Source organism: Trichoderma harzianum (assembly GCF_003025095.1).
Source record: "Trichoderma harzianum CBS 226.95 unplaced genomic scaffold M431scaffold_6, whole genome shotgun sequence".
Taxonomy (NCBI): Eukaryota; Fungi; Ascomycota; class Sordariomycetes; order Hypocreales; family Hypocreaceae; genus Trichoderma; species Trichoderma harzianum.
This window is the reverse complement of record NW_020209254.1, coordinates 1697803-1715037: the sequence shown is the minus strand read 5'-3', so window position 1 is coordinate 1715037 and position 17235 is coordinate 1697803. Positions and strand designations below refer to the sequence as shown.

Here is a 17235-nt window from a genome sequence, read left to right as displayed (position 1 = left end):
AACACACAAACATGTACACAACGGCCACAGGCGGCGAGTGCCGGTCTAGAGCTTCGGCGCCCAAGTTTGAGAGTCGTCTGAGGTCCAGAGTCTTAGGGTCTAGAGCCGGGGATGATTGACGGACCCGGCAATAAGGGTCGCCTGGTGGTGGGACTGCTGATCTGATCAGCACGGCGAGTTTGTCTGTGGAGATGGGCAGCTGTTGCTAGGTGAGGACGAGGCAGAGCGCTGATCAACCGCCAAATCCTCGATTCGAGCATGGCGGGATTTCGTATTATGTGGTATTATGCCGGCACCTCAACCGGACTGCTGGCAGCTGAAGGAGTGTTACCATGCCACCTGTGCTGTAATGCCAATGCTTGCACGGGTGAGATGGATTGAAAGCAGGGAGACGAACGGGTGGGGGAAGCAAAAGACCTCATCCGCCCAAGGTCTGGCCATCACGGGTCATCCTTGGCTTCAGACAGAACCCCCCAACTTTTCTTTTTCTTGTTCCTTTTTCTTTTTTCCTTTTTACTCTTCGGTGACTACTGTACCTACTATACGATACCCTTCAACCCTCAGGGCTATGAACGGGCTGTACATACGTTGCACCAGCCTACAACTCTTCACGTCAGGCGGACCGTCTTGCGCTGTACTTGTAGCTGTAGCATAGTGCATACACAAGACTATGCGCACCGTCGTGTGTTTCCAGCACCGAGATGGATCTCCTCGGGTAATTCCCACCTAGCAAGGCTTGGTCAAGGCTTGGTGTCTGGCCTGGCAGGGATTCGCGGAGGGGCCCCTCCGAAGCCCACAGCCTTTTCTCGACTGGAGCTGGACGAGATTCCAAAGTTGGGACGTATAACGAACGGCTTGTCTCAACTACATACGACGAGTACGAGGACATGCAGCGTTGAGAGATGACCGATGCTCTGCGCTCGCGATTCACAGCATCGAGATCGGACTGCGAGGGTTATACCGATACACACCCGCGTCATTCTGATCACGCCGGTGCGGAGTGCGTTCTGTGTCGTTGTACTCGTACATTTCATGGCCGGGTATGTACAGTTGTGCGTATAAAGCAGGATCCCTGCCGTTGATTTTCGATTTCTGAGCCAGAGGCAGAACTGAGACTCACGCTTGCACTCACTACCGCCATCGACCGGTCTAGATGCCTTTGCGCTGCCCGCTAAAACAGGGGCCGCAGGGTTGGTTATTTGCCGCTGAGGGACTAAAAATTTGGATTTTTAGGGCGCTAGCTGGAGGCAAATTGACGAAGAAGATGCCGATAGAGTTGGCAGCTTGACTTCGATATTGTTTAGTTGTCCAACCAAGAGGCTTCAGGCATGCCTCGGCATATGAGCAATCCACAGCTTTGGCCACCGGGCAGGCAGTGTAGAGGCAGTGTCAGAGTGCTTGATATTTTTTCTCCTCACCGGAGGCTTGAGAAAGCGGGAAAAGAGAAGAGGAAAAAAAGGCAGATCCACACCTCCCAACCGGAAGTAACCTATGAGTAAAACCCGTTAGATATCCATATGAAGTAAAGCATTTGCGTCACGCTGCATGTGATATGATATGTGAAAAGAACGGATGCGAATATCTTGGAATCGACCTCCCACGATAGCGACAAAAGAACAGCCGTTCCACGGTGAGTTCTGTTGACAAAACAGCTTAGTAAACAAGATTTGAATATGGCACATACTGTACACGCGTAAAAGAGTCTGGAAACACTACAGATCAGTAATTGAATGTTCTTCCATACAGCTGAGTACATGTACTCCGTACTCCGTGGTTCGTTCGAGCTTTTAGCGCCGCGGATATTGTCGCCGGCCCTTAATCTATTCTGCATGTGCCTCCCAGGCACCTTTGCGAATTAAGCCCCCTCCTACCCGTTACCCCCCATGTGAACCTCGCTGCAGGTCGCTCAAGACGCGGCCATTTCACGCAATGACATGGGCTGATCTTGTTACGCGGCTGGTAAGTCGTTTAATTGTGCACCTGGGATGATCATCCGGCTTCAGGCAGAGCATCGCCGCATGAAAGGTTATGCGGATGCCGGGTAGCGGGTTGGAAATTGGTCCTTGATTAAGCGCTAATACTTTGGAGATAGATAAACACATATATGAGAGTACTATTCAGTACCCCAATGACTGCGTGAGTTTGGGTGTTAGAATAAGATGTGAAGAAACGTTTGGTATCTGCTGCTATAGCTACTTTTTTCTGTTTAGGATTATCTGTTGCTATGGCTATATTCCTCTGGTACTTGGTGTTATCACTACCTAAGCACATAAGGTAGGTAGCTTTACATTCAAGACATGGGATGCTGGATAGCAAACTGGCGGTACTGAATAGTCGCTCCCTAAATATACGCTATATACATCTTGGTGTTGCTTCTAAGAAGTTGGCCGATAAGCCATTGTAGTCATTATTAGACAGTATGGTTAACAGAGCTCCGGTGACAGCAAATGTCCCTTGCTGATCGCTTGCTGACATACCGTACATGTACAAAGAGTTGATGATCTGGAAGACTTTATGGCTGGCTAAAGAAGCATCAACCAAGCTATCGATACAGCACAAGGATAGCTAGACCGCAGCACCCGTACGAGTATGTTCCTGGACTCAATATTTGTTTCATGGCGTTTATGCAGAGTCTCATCTTGCCGCCTCAAAAGGCCGGATCCCGTTCCGAGCGGAGAAACGAGTGGAGCCTCTGAATGCCTGTATGAGCGGGTTTAAGGCTGTCGCAGACACTGTCGTACAACGTGTACCGCATCTGTAAGGATTGATGAGGCTCGCTTCAACATGAAATGACTAAGGCCTGGTGGCGGCGACTCAGACAAGAGACGGTCGCGGCGGAAGAGGCGTCGCCGCCTCAAAGCCAAGGTGAGGGTCAGCTTACTCAGACTTTGGCGCACGACACACTTACACAGCAAGAATGAAGAGACGAAAACTCATTTACACGTGCAAATGAAGAGTAGAATTGGCGTCTCTTGTATGGAGTAGACAGGCGAATTCAAGAATCTCATTAAAAGTCTGGATACTCCATATGTACAGAGAATATATGTACTCGCAGCGTGTTAAGATTGGTGGCGCCCAGGCAAAACAGCTTCAAGCAGACACAAGTCCAATCCCATCCATGGCAAAAAGCTCGAGTCGGCGCACTAATGGCGCCACCTGTTGACCCCGTCGCCGAATAAGATTCCAGAGCAACAAGCTGTGCGAGCGTCACCTCAACACGCGAGATGGCGTCAACGTTGCTTGAGCGGAATGCCGGAGCCGGGCGCCTTCATGTTGGTTGTACCTGTACAGTGACAGTAACATGTATACGAGATGCCAGACATTCCGACCTGCAAGAAACGTGCTCGGCATCACCAGCAGCAAGGGAATGGGCGCATAAACCACGAGTCGACCCGGGTTTAAAACCACTTTCAGCACTTTCAGTGTCCAGGTTTTCCCTTTTCCTCTCGAGATTCCCACTCAGCTGTCCAAATCCCGCAACGAACGGCAGCCCTCGCAGCGCCGTGATTGGCCCGTCAATGTCCGGGCCGGCCAATCGAGCCATGCATCTCCGATCTTGGGCGCTTAAACGTCCTGTCGAGCCGCCGCTGCGATTGGCCCGAGACATTGCTGTCACCCGCGCTCGGCCCAATCACGAGGCGCGTAGCCCATCACAGGCTCAAGCGCCCGCACCTTGCAGAAGCTTTCCCCACCTCCCAGCGAGTGCCAATGAAGCCATCAGGCTATCAGTGGTCGCTGGAAGGGCCCCGTTCGCAGAGCCAAGAGGCGCCGGTTCCCTCTCACAGGCCCTTTAAACGGCCGCCGCCCCCCCAACGGGAGCGATGGGCAGCGTGAGTTCAATTCAAATAAAGCTGTGCTGTGATTTTTTGAACGGATATTACAAGGCTGGTCCGAGTTCTTGGAGTTTGAAGCGCTGGCGTTGTTTCTTCAAGATTGCGACGTCGACCAACGAAAGTCGGAACTTATACGTACGGGTGCATATGCATATGCGGACATGAGCCTGTAAGCTTCAACTGCTTCGCTGCCAAGCCAAAGCGCGCATCCGAGCTTCAATTCTCGACGCCCTGCATACGGATTCGATATCGCGAAAAACACCGAATCATTAGCAACCGCAGTCGACAAGCAACCACAGACTATTCTCGATAGAAGATAAAGAAAAGACAGTCGCCAAAATGGGCATCCTTGACACCAAACGGCCGTTCACTTACCACATCTTCCATCGAAAATGGCCTAGAGTCCCGAGACTGGCCATCCGCTGGTTGATGCTGCTGGAGTTCATCGGCCTCGTGCCCATCCTGACCATTTTTGGTCTCTCTCAGCCTGATCTGTATCGATCTGCCATGTGGAAGATTGGCTGGGACCACCGCCTCAACTCGAACCCCGATGTCATCCTCTTTGCCTATGCCAACCATGTGGCTCAACCAAAGATTCCTCTCATCTGGTCAAGAACGTGAGTGATAACTCACTCGTTGAAAAGGGAAAATCCTTTACTGACAGCTTCATATCAGACTCACTGACTTCAATGTCGCCATCTCCGTCATCTCTCTCTTTTTCCTCCTCACGAAACTCATCGCGGTCATCATGAGAATCTGGTACCCTCTCCTGTCCACTCTGGGCAGCTTGGCGCTGGTTGTTCTCTACGTCGTGAGCGTCTACGGACAGGTTGGCCCCGACTACAGTGATCCGAGATACCCGGCCCCGGCAGCATGGTACTTTAGATATGGCTGCGATATGGCCAAGCCGTATGGACAGTACACCAACTGCCAGATTGCGCAGGGTTCGCTCTTCATCACGTTGTACATGCTGTAAGTCTCATCCGATGTCTGCGCCACGGTTTCTCTGCATGTATGCTAATTCCATTCACAGGACCATATATGTGATTGTCCTTGGCTTCTCGCTCTACTGCATGTGGCCAAACCCCCTCAACAACCTCGAGACCGACGAGGATGAGGATGACGAGGCACCAAGCATCAAGGAGGGCAAGGGCCTGGAGATGTCCGGGTGGCCAACCAACATGAAAACCCCAATGGCATCGGGAGCCATGCCTTTTACGCCGAGAACACAAGCCTTCCACATCCTCGACCGAAAGCTTCCGCTAAGACAGGAGCACGAGGCGATGGTATACTCTTAGACAACCTCTGTCTACATTTCTTGTCTATTTATATACCCCCTGACAAATGAGGGGTTTGGGTTACTCGGCGGGAAAAATCGGCGCAAGGCGTTTCCATGCTTTTACGCATGTAATATGACGGTTAATGACACCAAGGCCCTGGAGGCTGACAGGCACAGGCACATGGAGGAGGGACGAGAAGCCACCTCCAAGAATTGCCACCGTCCATCTATATGTTTTCTTTTCTCTTCCTTTCTTTTGTCTTATATATATACCCACATTTGATGAACAATCCAGCCAAATATAGCAAATTCTCCTAGCAACCTTGATTCCAAGCCATGCGTCGCCGTATATCGCAGATAACGAAGATAACAATCAGAGAAGTTCCGATTCCAGGCGGAATCTTCCGTCCCGGCCCAGTTCCGGAGTCGCTCCCCCAGAACCGGCCCGGCCTCTGCACATCAAGTAATGGGATCCATAATGAACACCATCAATTGATTCCACCAAAAGAACCCACGCCTTCTTGGCTTCTAGCGCCTAGAAACGGAATTTGGACCCTGGCCAGTGCCGGCATTGTGCCCTGTGACCCCGCTGCTGCACTCCCGCGTTTTCGAGACGTCAGAGCTGCGCTGCATCGCCTTCGCCCTGTTTTCCCCCGCCTCCATCCGCACCTTTTGACCCGGCCCGGTCTTTGAAGGCTGTCTCCTCCGCATTCTGCATTTCCAATCACATCCCGAGGAACCTCCCCCCAATTGACGGCTGCCGGTTTCATTTCGCGAGTCGTTACTCTATATTAGGTTGACCCGTTCTCTTTTTTTCGTCGACTTCTCCCCTCTTTTTTGTTTGTTCCCATGGCGTTACTGCATAGACTCGCTTCTCCCTCGACATTTCGCTTCGCTCCCGGTGTATCGTCCATATTATACAGAAGAGCTTCAACCATGGCTCCCAAGGTGCGTGCGCAGTGGCGCAGTAGCTCAAGTGTCCAATTTCCAAAACTGGCTGAAGGCTAATCCGAATTGACAACGTGCAGCTCAGAGATCCGTCCCTGCTGAAGCAGGATGTCTGCTATGTCAATGGACAGTGGGTAGCTGCCAAGTCTGGCAAGACATTCAAGGTCAACGGTTAGTCACGCCTCATATATCCATATTCTCAAGAGTCTCTATGAAAGTAGCTAACCCCTCGAATGCCAGACCCTGCCACTGGCGAATTGATCGGAACTGCCCCCGAATTCTCCATCGAAGACACCGAGTCAGCCATCACTGCTGCCGCCGATGCTTTCAAGACCTTCCGCTCATTGACCGGCCGCGAGCGCTCCAAGATGCTGCGCAAGTGGTACGACCTCGCCGTGGAAAACGCAGAGGATATTGCCCAGCTTATTACTTGGGAGAACGGAAAGCCGCTTGCCGATGCCAGAGGCGAATCTACCTATGCTGCCAACTTCTTTGAGTGGTTCAGCGAGGAGGCGCCGCGCGTATATGGTGATGTCATTCCTGCCACCGTGCCTGGAAACCGAGTGTGGACTCTCAAGGAGCCCGTTGGTGTCTGCGGTCTGATCACACCGTATGTTGGACCGATTACTCATTGTATGATGTAGATGCTGACACAAGTGACCACAGTTGGAACTTCCCCGCCGCCATGATCACACGAAAGATTGGCCCTGCGCTGGCAGCCGGATGCACAGTCGTGTGCAAGGCTCCCGGAGAGACACCATTCACAGCCCTTGCGCTCGCCGAGCTGGCTCACCGCGCCGGTATCCCCAAGGGTGTTGTCAACATTGTGACGACATTGGACAACACCGTGGCCATTGGCGAACTGTTGACGACCCATCCCACCATCAAGAAGGTTTCTTTCACTGGCTCCACTGGTGTTGGCAAGCTCCTTATGAAGCAGTCATCCGCCACACTCAAGAAGCTGTCATTGGAGCTCGGCGGAAACTCCCCTTTCATCGTCTTCGACGACGCCGACCTCGATGCCGCTGTGGCCGGCGCCATCATGTCTAAATTCCGATCCTCAGGGCAGACTTGCGTGTGCGCCAACCGAATCTACGTCCAGGAGGGCATCTACGAGGCCTTTGTGACAAAGTTTGTCGAAAAGGTCAAGCAGTTCAAGGTCGGCAACGGCTTCGCCGAGGGCATCACCCACGGCCCCCTCATCCACGAGCGCGCCATCTCAAAGGTCGACGCCCACGTCCAGGACGCCGTCAAGAAGGGCGCCAAGCTCCTCGTCGGCGGCCAGAAGCTGCCCGACGTCGGCCCCAACTTCTTCCAGCTCACTGTCCTCCGCGACATGAAGGCCGACATGGCCATTGCCTCGGAGGAGACTTTTGGCCCCGTTGCCGGCCTCTTCCCCTTCAAGACCGAGGCCGAGGTCGTCCAGCTGGCGAACAACTCCGAGGTTGGCCTGGCCGGCTACTTCTTCTCTCGCGACTTGGAGCGGGTTCACCGAGTTGCCGAAGCTCTCGAGGTCGGCATGATTGGTGTCAACACGGGCATCATCTCCGACCCTGCGGCGCCATTCGGCGGTGTCAAGGAGAGCGGTTTCGGCCGAGAGGGATCAAAGTATGGTATTGCAGAGTACCAGATCACCAAGATGATTACCTACGGCGGTATGGGTAAGCCGCTGCAGAGCTAAGTAGTTAAAAGCGAGATAGAGTAGCCAATGGTTTTTAATGTCCCACGATTCAATGAAATAACGATAATTACATACACATGGAATGAATCATTACCAGAAGTGAAACTCTGCCTTGTTTTCCGTTGTAGAATATTGGCATCGTAGTCCCAACTGTGCTTCGTTTCAGTAAATAGTGGTTCCAGGAACACATGTCATATCAAGACAGCCAAAAAGGGCAAAAACTAGTCCTATGCAGTCAGAAAAAGGAATTAGACTTCTGGTGCAAATCCAGTCATCCGCAACTCTATTTACATACTGCACCTAGTAAGAAACAGCAGTAGGATGACATCGATTCAAATTCTTGCTCTGAAAGTGCCCTGAGAGAGTAAGCTTTATAGTATCTTCTTTTCTGCAAATCCCCAACAATTAGTAACCAGACTATGTGGCGCAGTGGTTAGCGCAGTCGCCTTACAAAGTAATACCGCGAAAGGTCGCAGGTTCGACCCCTGCCATGGTCATTTCTCAATACTGAGATTTCTCTTTTTGCCCTTGTTCAGGTCCCTTTCATCATCTATTATTCTCTTTTTGACGCTGATGGTTTGTGGGATGTTTACTGCTCCCTTGCAGATGTCATGTTGATGTTACCTTTTTGGTCTGAAGATCTAATAGCGGGGTAAGAGGTATTCGAGGTTATGGAAACCACTACAAATGGCTTTGTTGATGAAATGATCAGGGTAAATAGATTAGGACAAGATATTAGCACTCTATCCAATTCTCGAATCTTGTTTCTCAAGTATATCGCTTTCATTTTGCAGGCAGTAAGCTCGATAGGTAGGTAATCTGTCTTGCAAGGTGGGACGGTCATATCAACAACATGCCATCCACCGTAATAATGAACAGGTACCTCAGATTAACTTCTCTCGTATATTTTCTAGTACCTATTTCAGAGTAGGGAATCAAGAAACATAATTAAGATGTCTCCTATATGTAATTTCAATTACTCCCTCTACTCATCAGCTCCTCAGGCCGACTTCTTGTGACCGTCAACACTCTTATCTTATCAGGAAACAGCAGGTGGGGTGACGTACTTGGTACCTCGTGCAAGCTTCTGCAAGCTCTTACACGAAACACGAACCATCCATCACCATCATCACCAACAGATCCATTGCTATGGCACTCTCTCGTACTAGCACCCTTGCCAGCCATGGATTGCGCCTGCTGGCGCAGAGAGAAGCGTAAGAGCATTCTATCAAACCAATTGCCATTCCCACGGATAGAACAGCTCAAAGCTAACCTTGGCATTCAACTTCATGCAGGCGCCAACTCTCCAGCATCCCCTCTCTCCTCCCATTGACGAGCGTTACACACACAACCAGGGCCTCTCACGCCCCCTCATCCGTCCGTCCATTCAACAACTCCGCGCCTCTCCTCAAAAAGCGCAAAATCGCCGGCGCAAGCAACAGCCCCTCCTCGCGAGACGCAGACTCAGCCGCTCCCTCACCTTCATCATCATCATCATCATCCCCCAGCTCCTCCAAGGCCGACCACGGACATCCCAACCCCGAAGACCCCCTCGACTTCTCCTCCCTCACCGCCGCGTACGTCTCCATCGACGCCCACTTCAAGACCCAGCTCCAGGCCGTCCTACACGGCGGCCGCTTCAACCCCGACGCCCTCGGCGCCCTCCCCGTCGCCATCAAGGACGACGATGGCTCCAAAGTTACTTTTCCCCTGCGCGAGCTCGCCCAGATCGTGCCTCGCTCCGGACGCATCATTTCACTCCTCGTCAACGAGCGCGACTACCTCAAGCCCATCATGTCTGCCGTCCAGGCCAGCAAGGACTTCAACCAGCAGCCCCAGCGCTCCGACGACAACGAGCTCGAGCTCCTCCTCAAGGTCGAGATGGAGCGCAAAGAGGACCTCGTGCGTCGTGTAAAGGACGCTTGTCAGGGCTGGAGGGATCGTGTGCGTCAGGCTCGCACAAAGCATGAGAAGGCGCTCAAGGACTGGAAGAAGAACGGTACTGTGTTGCCCGACGTGGTGCGCAAGGCGGATAAGGAGCTGCAGAAGTTGCAGGACAAGAAGATGAAGGAGATTGATGGCGAAGAGGCGCAGGTGATTAAGCAGATTGATCGCAGGTAGATTCCCGGTGCGTGCGCATAAGAAGCCGCCCATACCCATTGTATAGTACAGATTTATATATCACACAAGGAATTTCAGCGACTAAGAACATGTATGTTTCCCATTCATGAAAATTTTTACATCAAACAGCAGCCATCTTTCTAGCGTCCTTTTAATCGTACAAAATACATTGTTTCTTCTTGTCTTCTTCTTCAATTTCTCCCACCTCAAGCCTTCGCCTGAGCCTTCACATTCTTGCCTCCCTTACCACCCGCCCCCACGCCCAACAACGTCGTCAGCTTCTTCTCAAACTTCTCCACGTCTCTCTGGGTGTACGTCCCAGACCTCAAGTGCCACGCCCTCGAAATACCCACAGGGTCAGTCGCAAACCGCGGCGTCTCGTGCTTCCCCGCCACAGCCTGGTCAAGGATAGCCTTCTTAACAGCCTCCTCGGCGTCCTTGATAATGGGCTGCTGCTCAGCAGGTACCTCCTTGCCCTCAGCCAGCAGCTTCTCCCTTCGCTGCTCCTGGAGATACTCCTCCGCCGCCTCCCGAGCCTTAACATTAGCGAAGAAGCGCGCGCCGTTGCCCTGCACCTCTTCGGCGTAGTTCTTGGCCTGCAGGCCCTGCGGCACGCCCACGGGATCCGCCCTGCCGCCGAGGATGCTGAGGTTCTCCATGACGGTGGCCAGGCGGCCCTCGGGCGTGGCGGGCGTGGCCGGCACAAACGTCGTCAGGGCCTCCTTGGTCAGAGAGGGCTTGAACTCGGTGCGCGTGCCGAACCGCACGGCGTCGTCAAACTGCTGCTCCTGGGGGTCCATTCTCTCAAAGGGATCCTGCCTCTTGCCACGAGGGCCAGCGGCACCGGCTGCTTTGTTGCCGCCCTCGCCTTCGGCCTTCTTCGCCGCCCTGCCCTTGCCCGCGCCGGGTCTGCCTCCTGGCCGTCCGGCTGTTCGTCCTCCTCGTCCTGCTCCAAGCGCAGAGCCTCCCCTCCCTCTGTTAGCGGCCGAGAATCGGTTCCCGGTCGGAGACGCAGTTCGAGGAGCGCCAGCAGCATTTGGCCCGCCTGTGCCCGTGCCCGCACCTGTACCTCGTCCTCGCAGTCCGCCCGGCCTTCGAAGCATGCCTCCCTTAGGAAGACTCCGCACATCGATCACTCTTGGCTGCGCCGGCGTCGCTGAAGAGTCTGTCGGATTCCGTGCTCCCTGGCCAGGTGTCCGATTCTTCACCAAGGAATTGATCTCGCTAGCCGCCGCGCGGGTGCGTTGTCGCGCTGTAGGTTTGGCATTGGGATCGGCAGGTGCCTCGTCGAGCTGCGATTGCGTCGTGGAGAATTGGCGGAAGTAGCCTCTTAGGGCATTTCCGGCTTGTGCCAGTTCTGGCCTCGCTCGATATATCGAGCGGAGAGATTGAGAGCTCATTGTTGCGGCTGGTGGCTCTTGGGGATCTTCTTGTGGTGAAGTGGGATGGTTTGGGATGCAAAAACCAAAGTCTGTCGTTGGATGACTAAGCCGAACGAGATGGATTCGATACAGCAAAAGTGCAAGTACAGAATTGTGTGTCCAATGATGGAGGAGACAATTCCTATTTCTAACTGCAAATTTCTATTTAATTTTTGAGTTGATTTAGACAAGAAAACTATGCAGAAAGAAACTGACTGGAAAAAAGATTCCCTAAATCCTCCACTTCGCTTGCAGTCCCTTCCAGCCTCTTCCTCTGTCTTAGCTCCCGTTTCTCTTTTCGCTCATCATCTTCGCTCTCCATTGATCTGTTTGCCCGGGAATAACCTTGAACAGATAATATGTCGCCTGTCGGCAGTACCAGTCCATGTATACCAGCGACGAATTGATCCATTTGGTCTTGACTTCTGAATGTGAGATAAGCTATCTCCTCAGACATTATCCCAGCAGATTGGGGTGAATAATCGAAGAATTGGCGGGCCAGATTCATCCCCGAATTGATCGTAGATGGAAGTGCTCCTTGAGCACAAATCGACACAGTGAATCGATCCCGCACATCCGGAACCCGGTACCCTTTCCTGCCAGCAATCCGGCTGCATTCCTGTCGAAATCGCAGTTTCTCATGATTCTCCGAATCTAGGAGAGCGCTGGCCAACACGCAAGTAGCCACAGCATCATCTCCGGCATTATCAGCAATACCACCGCCAAGATCCCCTCTTCCAGGCTGAATGTCCTTCTAATAATATCCAAAAATCTTCAACAAAGATACCAACCCAGGAATCACCCCAACTGACGAACTTATATCTTTACCGATATCCCGAAGATCTACCCACGCCGAGAAGAAAGGTACGGCACGAGAGAAGTTTCTGGATAAATACGTCCACTCGGCTGCCATCTCAAAGCCCATCAAAACCAAACTTCCCTTGCCCTCGCAGCTCTGTATGAATTCGATAACGGTCTCTTCTAAATTTTCAAGATCCACTTGCTGCTCTCTGCCAAAGCGGTGCCGACGGCGAGTCGGCACGCCGCCTTCCCCCTTAAGACGAATAATTCTCTCTCGCTTTTCTTGACTGATATTGATGTTGAGAGCTAGAGCCCGGATTTTGTTCTCATTGTAGAAATCTTCAAAGCATGGCCGGCCAGTACTGCGTGATGTATCGTTCGTTTGAGATAAATATCGTGTTAGGCTCTGAATATGTGCCAGGCCAACCTGATGGAGGATCCGATCCTTTCCGCTTGTGATGGGAAAATGCTCGGTGTCGATTGCGATAAAGGTCGAATCCTTGAAAATGTTATATATATCTTGCAGTGTTGTGATTCTCTTGCTGAAGAGTTCCCTGAAAGCTGGCTCGCGCTGGAGTTGCTTGTAGGTGGCCATGCCGTTCAAGTTTCCGAACTCGCGAAAGACACCAGTTTGCTTCAATGTCTGTCAATCCCTCCAAAGCAGTAACAAAATCTAGATGAAGAATAGAACCGCCAAGACTCTTGAGATAAGCAAAGGTTGAATGTTCTCGTAGAAGTTTATAAGGGTGGGGGAAGTTAAATACATAGGTACTCTGGCCTGGTTACCTAAAAACTTAAAAAGGGGATATGCATCACTCCAATGTTCAACAATATTTTCTCAATTTAATGTATTGATCAGGAAATTCCCATTATAAATCTTCTACTCCAAGCCAGCCCAGACAAAAAGACAAAAAGGCACATCATCTAACGCCGCATTGGATGCCACAGACTTCCAGCGCGAGCCCATTTTGTATGAAGCTCCAAACCAATGCTTCCCAATGTCCTGATTGTCGACCTCTCTCGCTACAAGACCCAACACATCTACCCATTGATCCTCCCATGCCTGAGGCGCCAACTTGTATTGAAAAAAAAAAAAGAACAAAAAGCGAAGAAAAAAAGTGGTGATTTCTGCCGTGCCCAAGGAAAAATGAGGCCCATAGAAAAGGGCGCAGTGCCAAGAGACCATTCCAGGTCTTGGCTCAGACAATTACGTCTTACTGCTCAGGTGAAGCCAGTCAAACTGCTCGGCACGGTTGTTACCCCGTGGCTGCGGCAGCCACATGCTGTGTTGTCTTGCCATCTTGATCACATGGACTCGTAGCTCCTCTTAAGATATGTATAAGATGGATGGCGCTGTCTACTGACAATCTCAAGCCTTCTCTTTTCCATTTTTTCGGAACATTAAGGAACGGAAATGCGAAGAGAAGGAGGCCCAGAGTGGACAAGGCAAAAAGAGAATATATACCCAACGGGTGCAGTTTCTCAAAGCTCTCGTCATCAGACACTCTGTGGTTGAACCATCGCAGGCTGTTTATCGTTAGTCTCCAAGTCATTACAAAATCGGACAGTTCACTTACCGGACTGTTGAGCATCTGCTGGCGCTTGTTACGGCCTTTCTTAATATGGCTCTTCAGAGCGCTAGAGTCGAGAGGTTTGAGGAGCTCAAAACTGCACAGGAGCTCGGAGGATACAGACATGACTGCTCCCCAATTATCGAATTCGCCACAATACTACGGGAGGTTAGTCAAAGTTTGAAAAGCGTGGGAGATTCCGCGACACAGGTATGGGGCAACTTACATTTGGCGCACTGAAAACAGTGACTAGGACTCGATCGTTGAAGAATTCATAGCCATCTTCGACCACCATGTGGGCGCGGCAGACCAGATCAAAGTCGTGGGTGGCAAGGAAATCGGTAATTACTCGTTTTCCAAAGCAATAGCTTACTCCTCGTTCATTGGCCTCCCAGTCTTGCTCCATATCAGCCGGATCTGCCCAAAGCAGGTCATTGAGCAACCCATAGTCAGGGACATCGGTAGGCCGGGCAATGTTGCGGATGTCATCCATGTGGCTCAGGGCAGGCGACAGGCCTCCATGGACACAGAAGATCTTGCCGGCCACAATGGCAGCAATGGGAAGTGTGTTGAAGCAATCAATAAATGTCTTCCAGATTTTGATGTTGCATCTTCGCTTACACTCGTCATAAAAGCCATAGACTCGGGTAACGTTGGCGCATTCGTGGTTTCCGCGCAGCAAGAAAAAGTTCTCGGGGAACTTGAGCTTATAGCAGAGCAGTAGCAGGATCGTCTCGAGGGACTGCTTGCCTCTGTCGACGTAATCTCCGAGGAAGAGGTAATTCGACGTCGGAGGGAAGCCGCACATTTCAAACATGCGAATGAGATCGGTGTACTGGCCGTGAACATCACCAACGATCTTTACAGGAGCATCAAGCTCCAGGAGAGCAGGCTGAGAGAGGAACACCTCTCGGACCCGTGCACATATGGCCATGATTTCCGCATTCTTGAGGCACACGCTCTTGGTGACCTTGCCAGCGTATCCAGCATCGAGGAGCCGCTTAATGTAGTCATCGAGGTCCATCTCCTTTATCTCGTCCATGCCCATGGCATCATTCTTTGGCTTCTTTGGCTTGGTCTTCTTGACTGGGGCATCGTCGCGCTTCACCAGGATGGACTGGCCCGGGGGAAGGAGATGCGTGTTGAGGCTGGCATTGGCCGACGGAGGCTGGTCAGAAACGTGGTCAACCTCGCCCGAGGCTTGTGCTGCGCTCACGTCGTGAGTGCCGCTTTTAACTGATTCGGAGACGGGTGATGGCGGAGGTAGTTGGTCGTCATGAGAAGGCGGCTCGGATAGATCGGTCGAGTTGCCCCTCAACGGGATTGTATCGGTACTGCGGCCGGAGCGCGAGATGCTGGAGCGACCGCTCTTCCCAGACTTTACTGAGGCGGCATCGCCCGAGTCGCCGACAATCGAATTTCTCGGGCTGTCGACCCTACCACTACCCGGGATTTTGGACCGCAACCCGCGAAAAGAACGAGTCGAGTCCTTGGTGTCCGACTTGCTGAATGAAGGGTACGACGAGAGAGCTTCACCCGAGGGAGAGCCGTTTTTGGACGAGGCACCGCCCTCCTTGGAAGATTGGTTACCCATTGTGAATCAGGTGTGTGAAGATAGAGAGCTCGCAGGGCGAGAGCTATGCTTTTCAAAGACAGCAAAGAGAGAATGGGGAAAAAAAGTGGCGAAAGTTGGGGATGCTAAGGTCTAGGTTGCCTCTCTGGCGGACCCTTTTATCAGGTCGCGGCGGGAGACTCGTTCAGGTATCGTTGAATTGTTTAGGTATCGTTCAGCAGCTCGTGCGATTCCGTGGCAAAAGTCGTTGGGTGTTCAAAAAGTATGGATGAGTAACAGCAATCCCAGCCAATCTTAGGGAGGATGGAATCGTCGACCGAGGTCGGTAAAGAAAGAGGACCGCTGACTCCTTGGAGCGTCCGTTTTGGTTGTCTTAGGCGAGAGCCTAGGAAGACAAGCCAGCTTGGAGGAGCTTTAACGGAGCTCTGCGGATGACGTCGTGGTAAGAGCTCGTGACTCTGGGTCGAGACTGGCAGCTCTGGAAACAGCGCTCCGGCTTTGGAACCGCCAAAAATTAAGCCGGGGATGCCACGGTCGAAATGGTCTCGGCCGTGAGCAAAAAAAAATTCTAGACGGCGAAATCAGCGCGGCCGATCCGGAGCGAGTGTGTCTACTGCATCCGCGGGACTGCAGCAGGGCGCAGGAGCGGGGTGGGATATAGTATGGATGGGTACAGGTATTGGATAACGCGGACAAGGCAATGGGAAGCAGAACGGCTATGGCGGATGGCAGCGCCGCAGCGAGTGACGCGGTCTCGAAGGCAGGATGCGATGGTGAGACGACGATAGGAACGATGCAACGGGTTTCTGCCAGAGACAGCCCGAAACTTGATGCGATGGAATTGGAACAAGAGGTACCTTGCAGATCCAGGGCCAGCTCACGGCAGGGCCTTAGGTCCAAGACATGGATCGGACGTGCAAAATGGGGTTGGAGGGGCAAGGTCTCGGGACGGCCTGGGCGTCTTAAGACGTTGGTGTTGGTTGTTGTTTTTTCCCGGGTAAGGTTGGGGGAGCAGTATCGCGGGAGATGAAGATGGAGATGGAGGAATGGGAGGAGACAAGAAAACAGATTGGATGCAACATACATCAGCAACAACAAGGTGCGTGCGGACGGCGTGCCAGGACGGGCCCGGGTGGTGGCGATGCTCACTCGGAGCTCCTATCTCGGCAAGCTTATGGCGGCGTTAGCACGTATTTACACTCGCCGCCTCGCCTGGGCTAGCTGGGAGAGTCAGAGCCGGGTTTATGGAGCTGTGAAGCTGGCAATAGACAAGAAAGGCCGATGCTTTGTAGATACGGAGCAAAGAGCTGGTAACGCCGGCAGGCAGCAGTTTATGTAAACTTTGTCTCGCCTCGTCTTTACGCCTTGGTCGTGGAAGAAGAAAAAAACACGATGCAAGAGGAGGGCCGGTTATCCAGGCGTCTACCGTGCGGATCGGGCGTTGGGCAAGGCTGGTGGGGCGCGGTCCGCAGATGGCTGGTGGAGGTTGGCTATTCGATCCAAGTTTTATTCATGTGCCGAGTCGTAAGAGAATATCCAGAATGCTGATGGCGATAGTATATATAATACATACACACTCGTAAGGATGGCGATGGGCAAAAGGAGCAGGGAGGAATGGGAAGACGGAGGCGAGAAAACCTCCAACAGAAGCTCCAGCTGTGAATAGCCGCGAAGCTGGATGCGGACGAGGCCAGCCCGGGACCTTGTGACACAGCCGCCCGGGGCAGAAAATCATTGACCCACGATTAAGGTTTCACACCCATCCACAACCCCCTCTTGGCTCTCTTGGGGCTCTTGGGGGTCGAAAAGGCGACAGACTCGAGAAGCTGTCGGTTCCGGAAGGGAGGCACTGGATGCGGCGAGGCGGAGCGTTTGCCCGTCAGGCGCGGACACTGAAACTTGGAGGTGTACTCGTACGGAGAGTGCTTAGTCAGGATTGATGGATTTAATAGGCACCACGTGCTTACTTGTCTAGGCCAAGTCTGGTATCAATCTGAAGCTGAACAC

At 52.4% G+C, this 17235-nt stretch overlaps 6 protein-coding genes and 1 non-coding gene across 7 annotated transcripts; 3 read left to right on the top strand and 4 right to left on the bottom strand.

Annotated features, from left to right (window-relative positions):
- Positions 1 to 4172: 4172 nt before the first annotated feature.
- Positions 4173 to 5131, top strand: M431DRAFT_482195 (hypothetical protein; the record flags this gene model as incomplete). Its single annotated transcript, XM_024916023.1, has 3 exons — positions 4173 to 4450; positions 4509 to 4805; positions 4867 to 5131. The coding sequence occupies 3 exons, from the start codon at positions 4173 to 4175 to the stop codon at positions 5129 to 5131; spliced, it is 840 nt and encodes a 279-aa protein (XP_024774707.1).
- Positions 5132 to 5961: 830 nt separating this feature from the next.
- M431DRAFT_495261 (hypothetical protein) lies at positions 5962 to 9862 on the top strand (the record flags this gene model as incomplete). The annotated part of the gene is made up of 6 exons (XM_024917339.1): positions 5962 to 6060; positions 6141 to 6231; positions 6301 to 6670; positions 6727 to 7673; positions 8390 to 8393; positions 9037 to 9862. 6 exons carry the CDS (start codon positions 5962 to 5964, stop codon positions 9860 to 9862), a joined length of 2337 nt encoding a protein of 778 aa, XP_024774706.1.
- Positions 8157 to 8238, top strand: M431DRAFT_t100. Its single transcript has one exon. It is a non-coding gene; the product is annotated as a tRNA-Val (tRNA).
- Positions 9863 to 10068: 206 nt separating the features above from the next.
- On the bottom strand, positions 10069 to 11262 carry M431DRAFT_85563 (hypothetical protein; the record flags this gene model as incomplete). Its single annotated transcript, XM_024923569.1, has 2 exons — positions 10069 to 11004; positions 11071 to 11262. The coding sequence occupies 2 exons, from the start codon at positions 11260 to 11262 to the stop codon at positions 10069 to 10071; spliced, it is 1128 nt and encodes a 375-aa protein (XP_024774705.1).
- A 217-nt stretch (positions 11263 to 11479) lies between these two features.
- Positions 11480 to 12679, bottom strand: M431DRAFT_482191 (hypothetical protein; the record flags this gene model as incomplete). The annotated part of the gene is made up of 2 exons (XM_024916022.1): positions 11480 to 12037; positions 12086 to 12679. The coding sequence occupies 2 exons, from the start codon at positions 12677 to 12679 to the stop codon at positions 11480 to 11482; spliced, it is 1152 nt and encodes a 383-aa protein (XP_024774704.1).
- Positions 12680 to 13581: 902 nt separating this feature from the next.
- On the bottom strand, positions 13582 to 15249 carry M431DRAFT_86312 (hypothetical protein; the record flags this gene model as incomplete). Its single annotated transcript, XM_024923659.1, has 3 exons — positions 13582 to 13611; positions 13662 to 13814; positions 13882 to 15249. The coding sequence occupies 3 exons, from the start codon at positions 15247 to 15249 to the stop codon at positions 13582 to 13584; spliced, it is 1551 nt and encodes a 516-aa protein (XP_024774703.1).
- A 196-nt stretch (positions 15250 to 15445) lies between these two features.
- M431DRAFT_436078 (hypothetical protein) lies at positions 15446 to 16526 on the bottom strand. The gene has a single exon (XM_024915144.1). It carries the CDS (start codon positions 16312 to 16314, stop codon positions 15643 to 15645), a length of 672 nt encoding a protein of 223 aa, XP_024774702.1. The 5' UTR covers positions 16315 to 16526; the 3' UTR covers positions 15446 to 15642.
- Positions 16527 to 17235: the final 709 nt, after the last annotated feature.

Bases quoted from the DNA above. Each gene is read 5' to 3' on its own strand.
- M431DRAFT_436078 (XM_024915144.1), bottom strand. From the start codon at position 16,314: ATGTATGTTGCATCCAATCTGTTTTCTTGTCTCCTCCCATTCCTCCAT.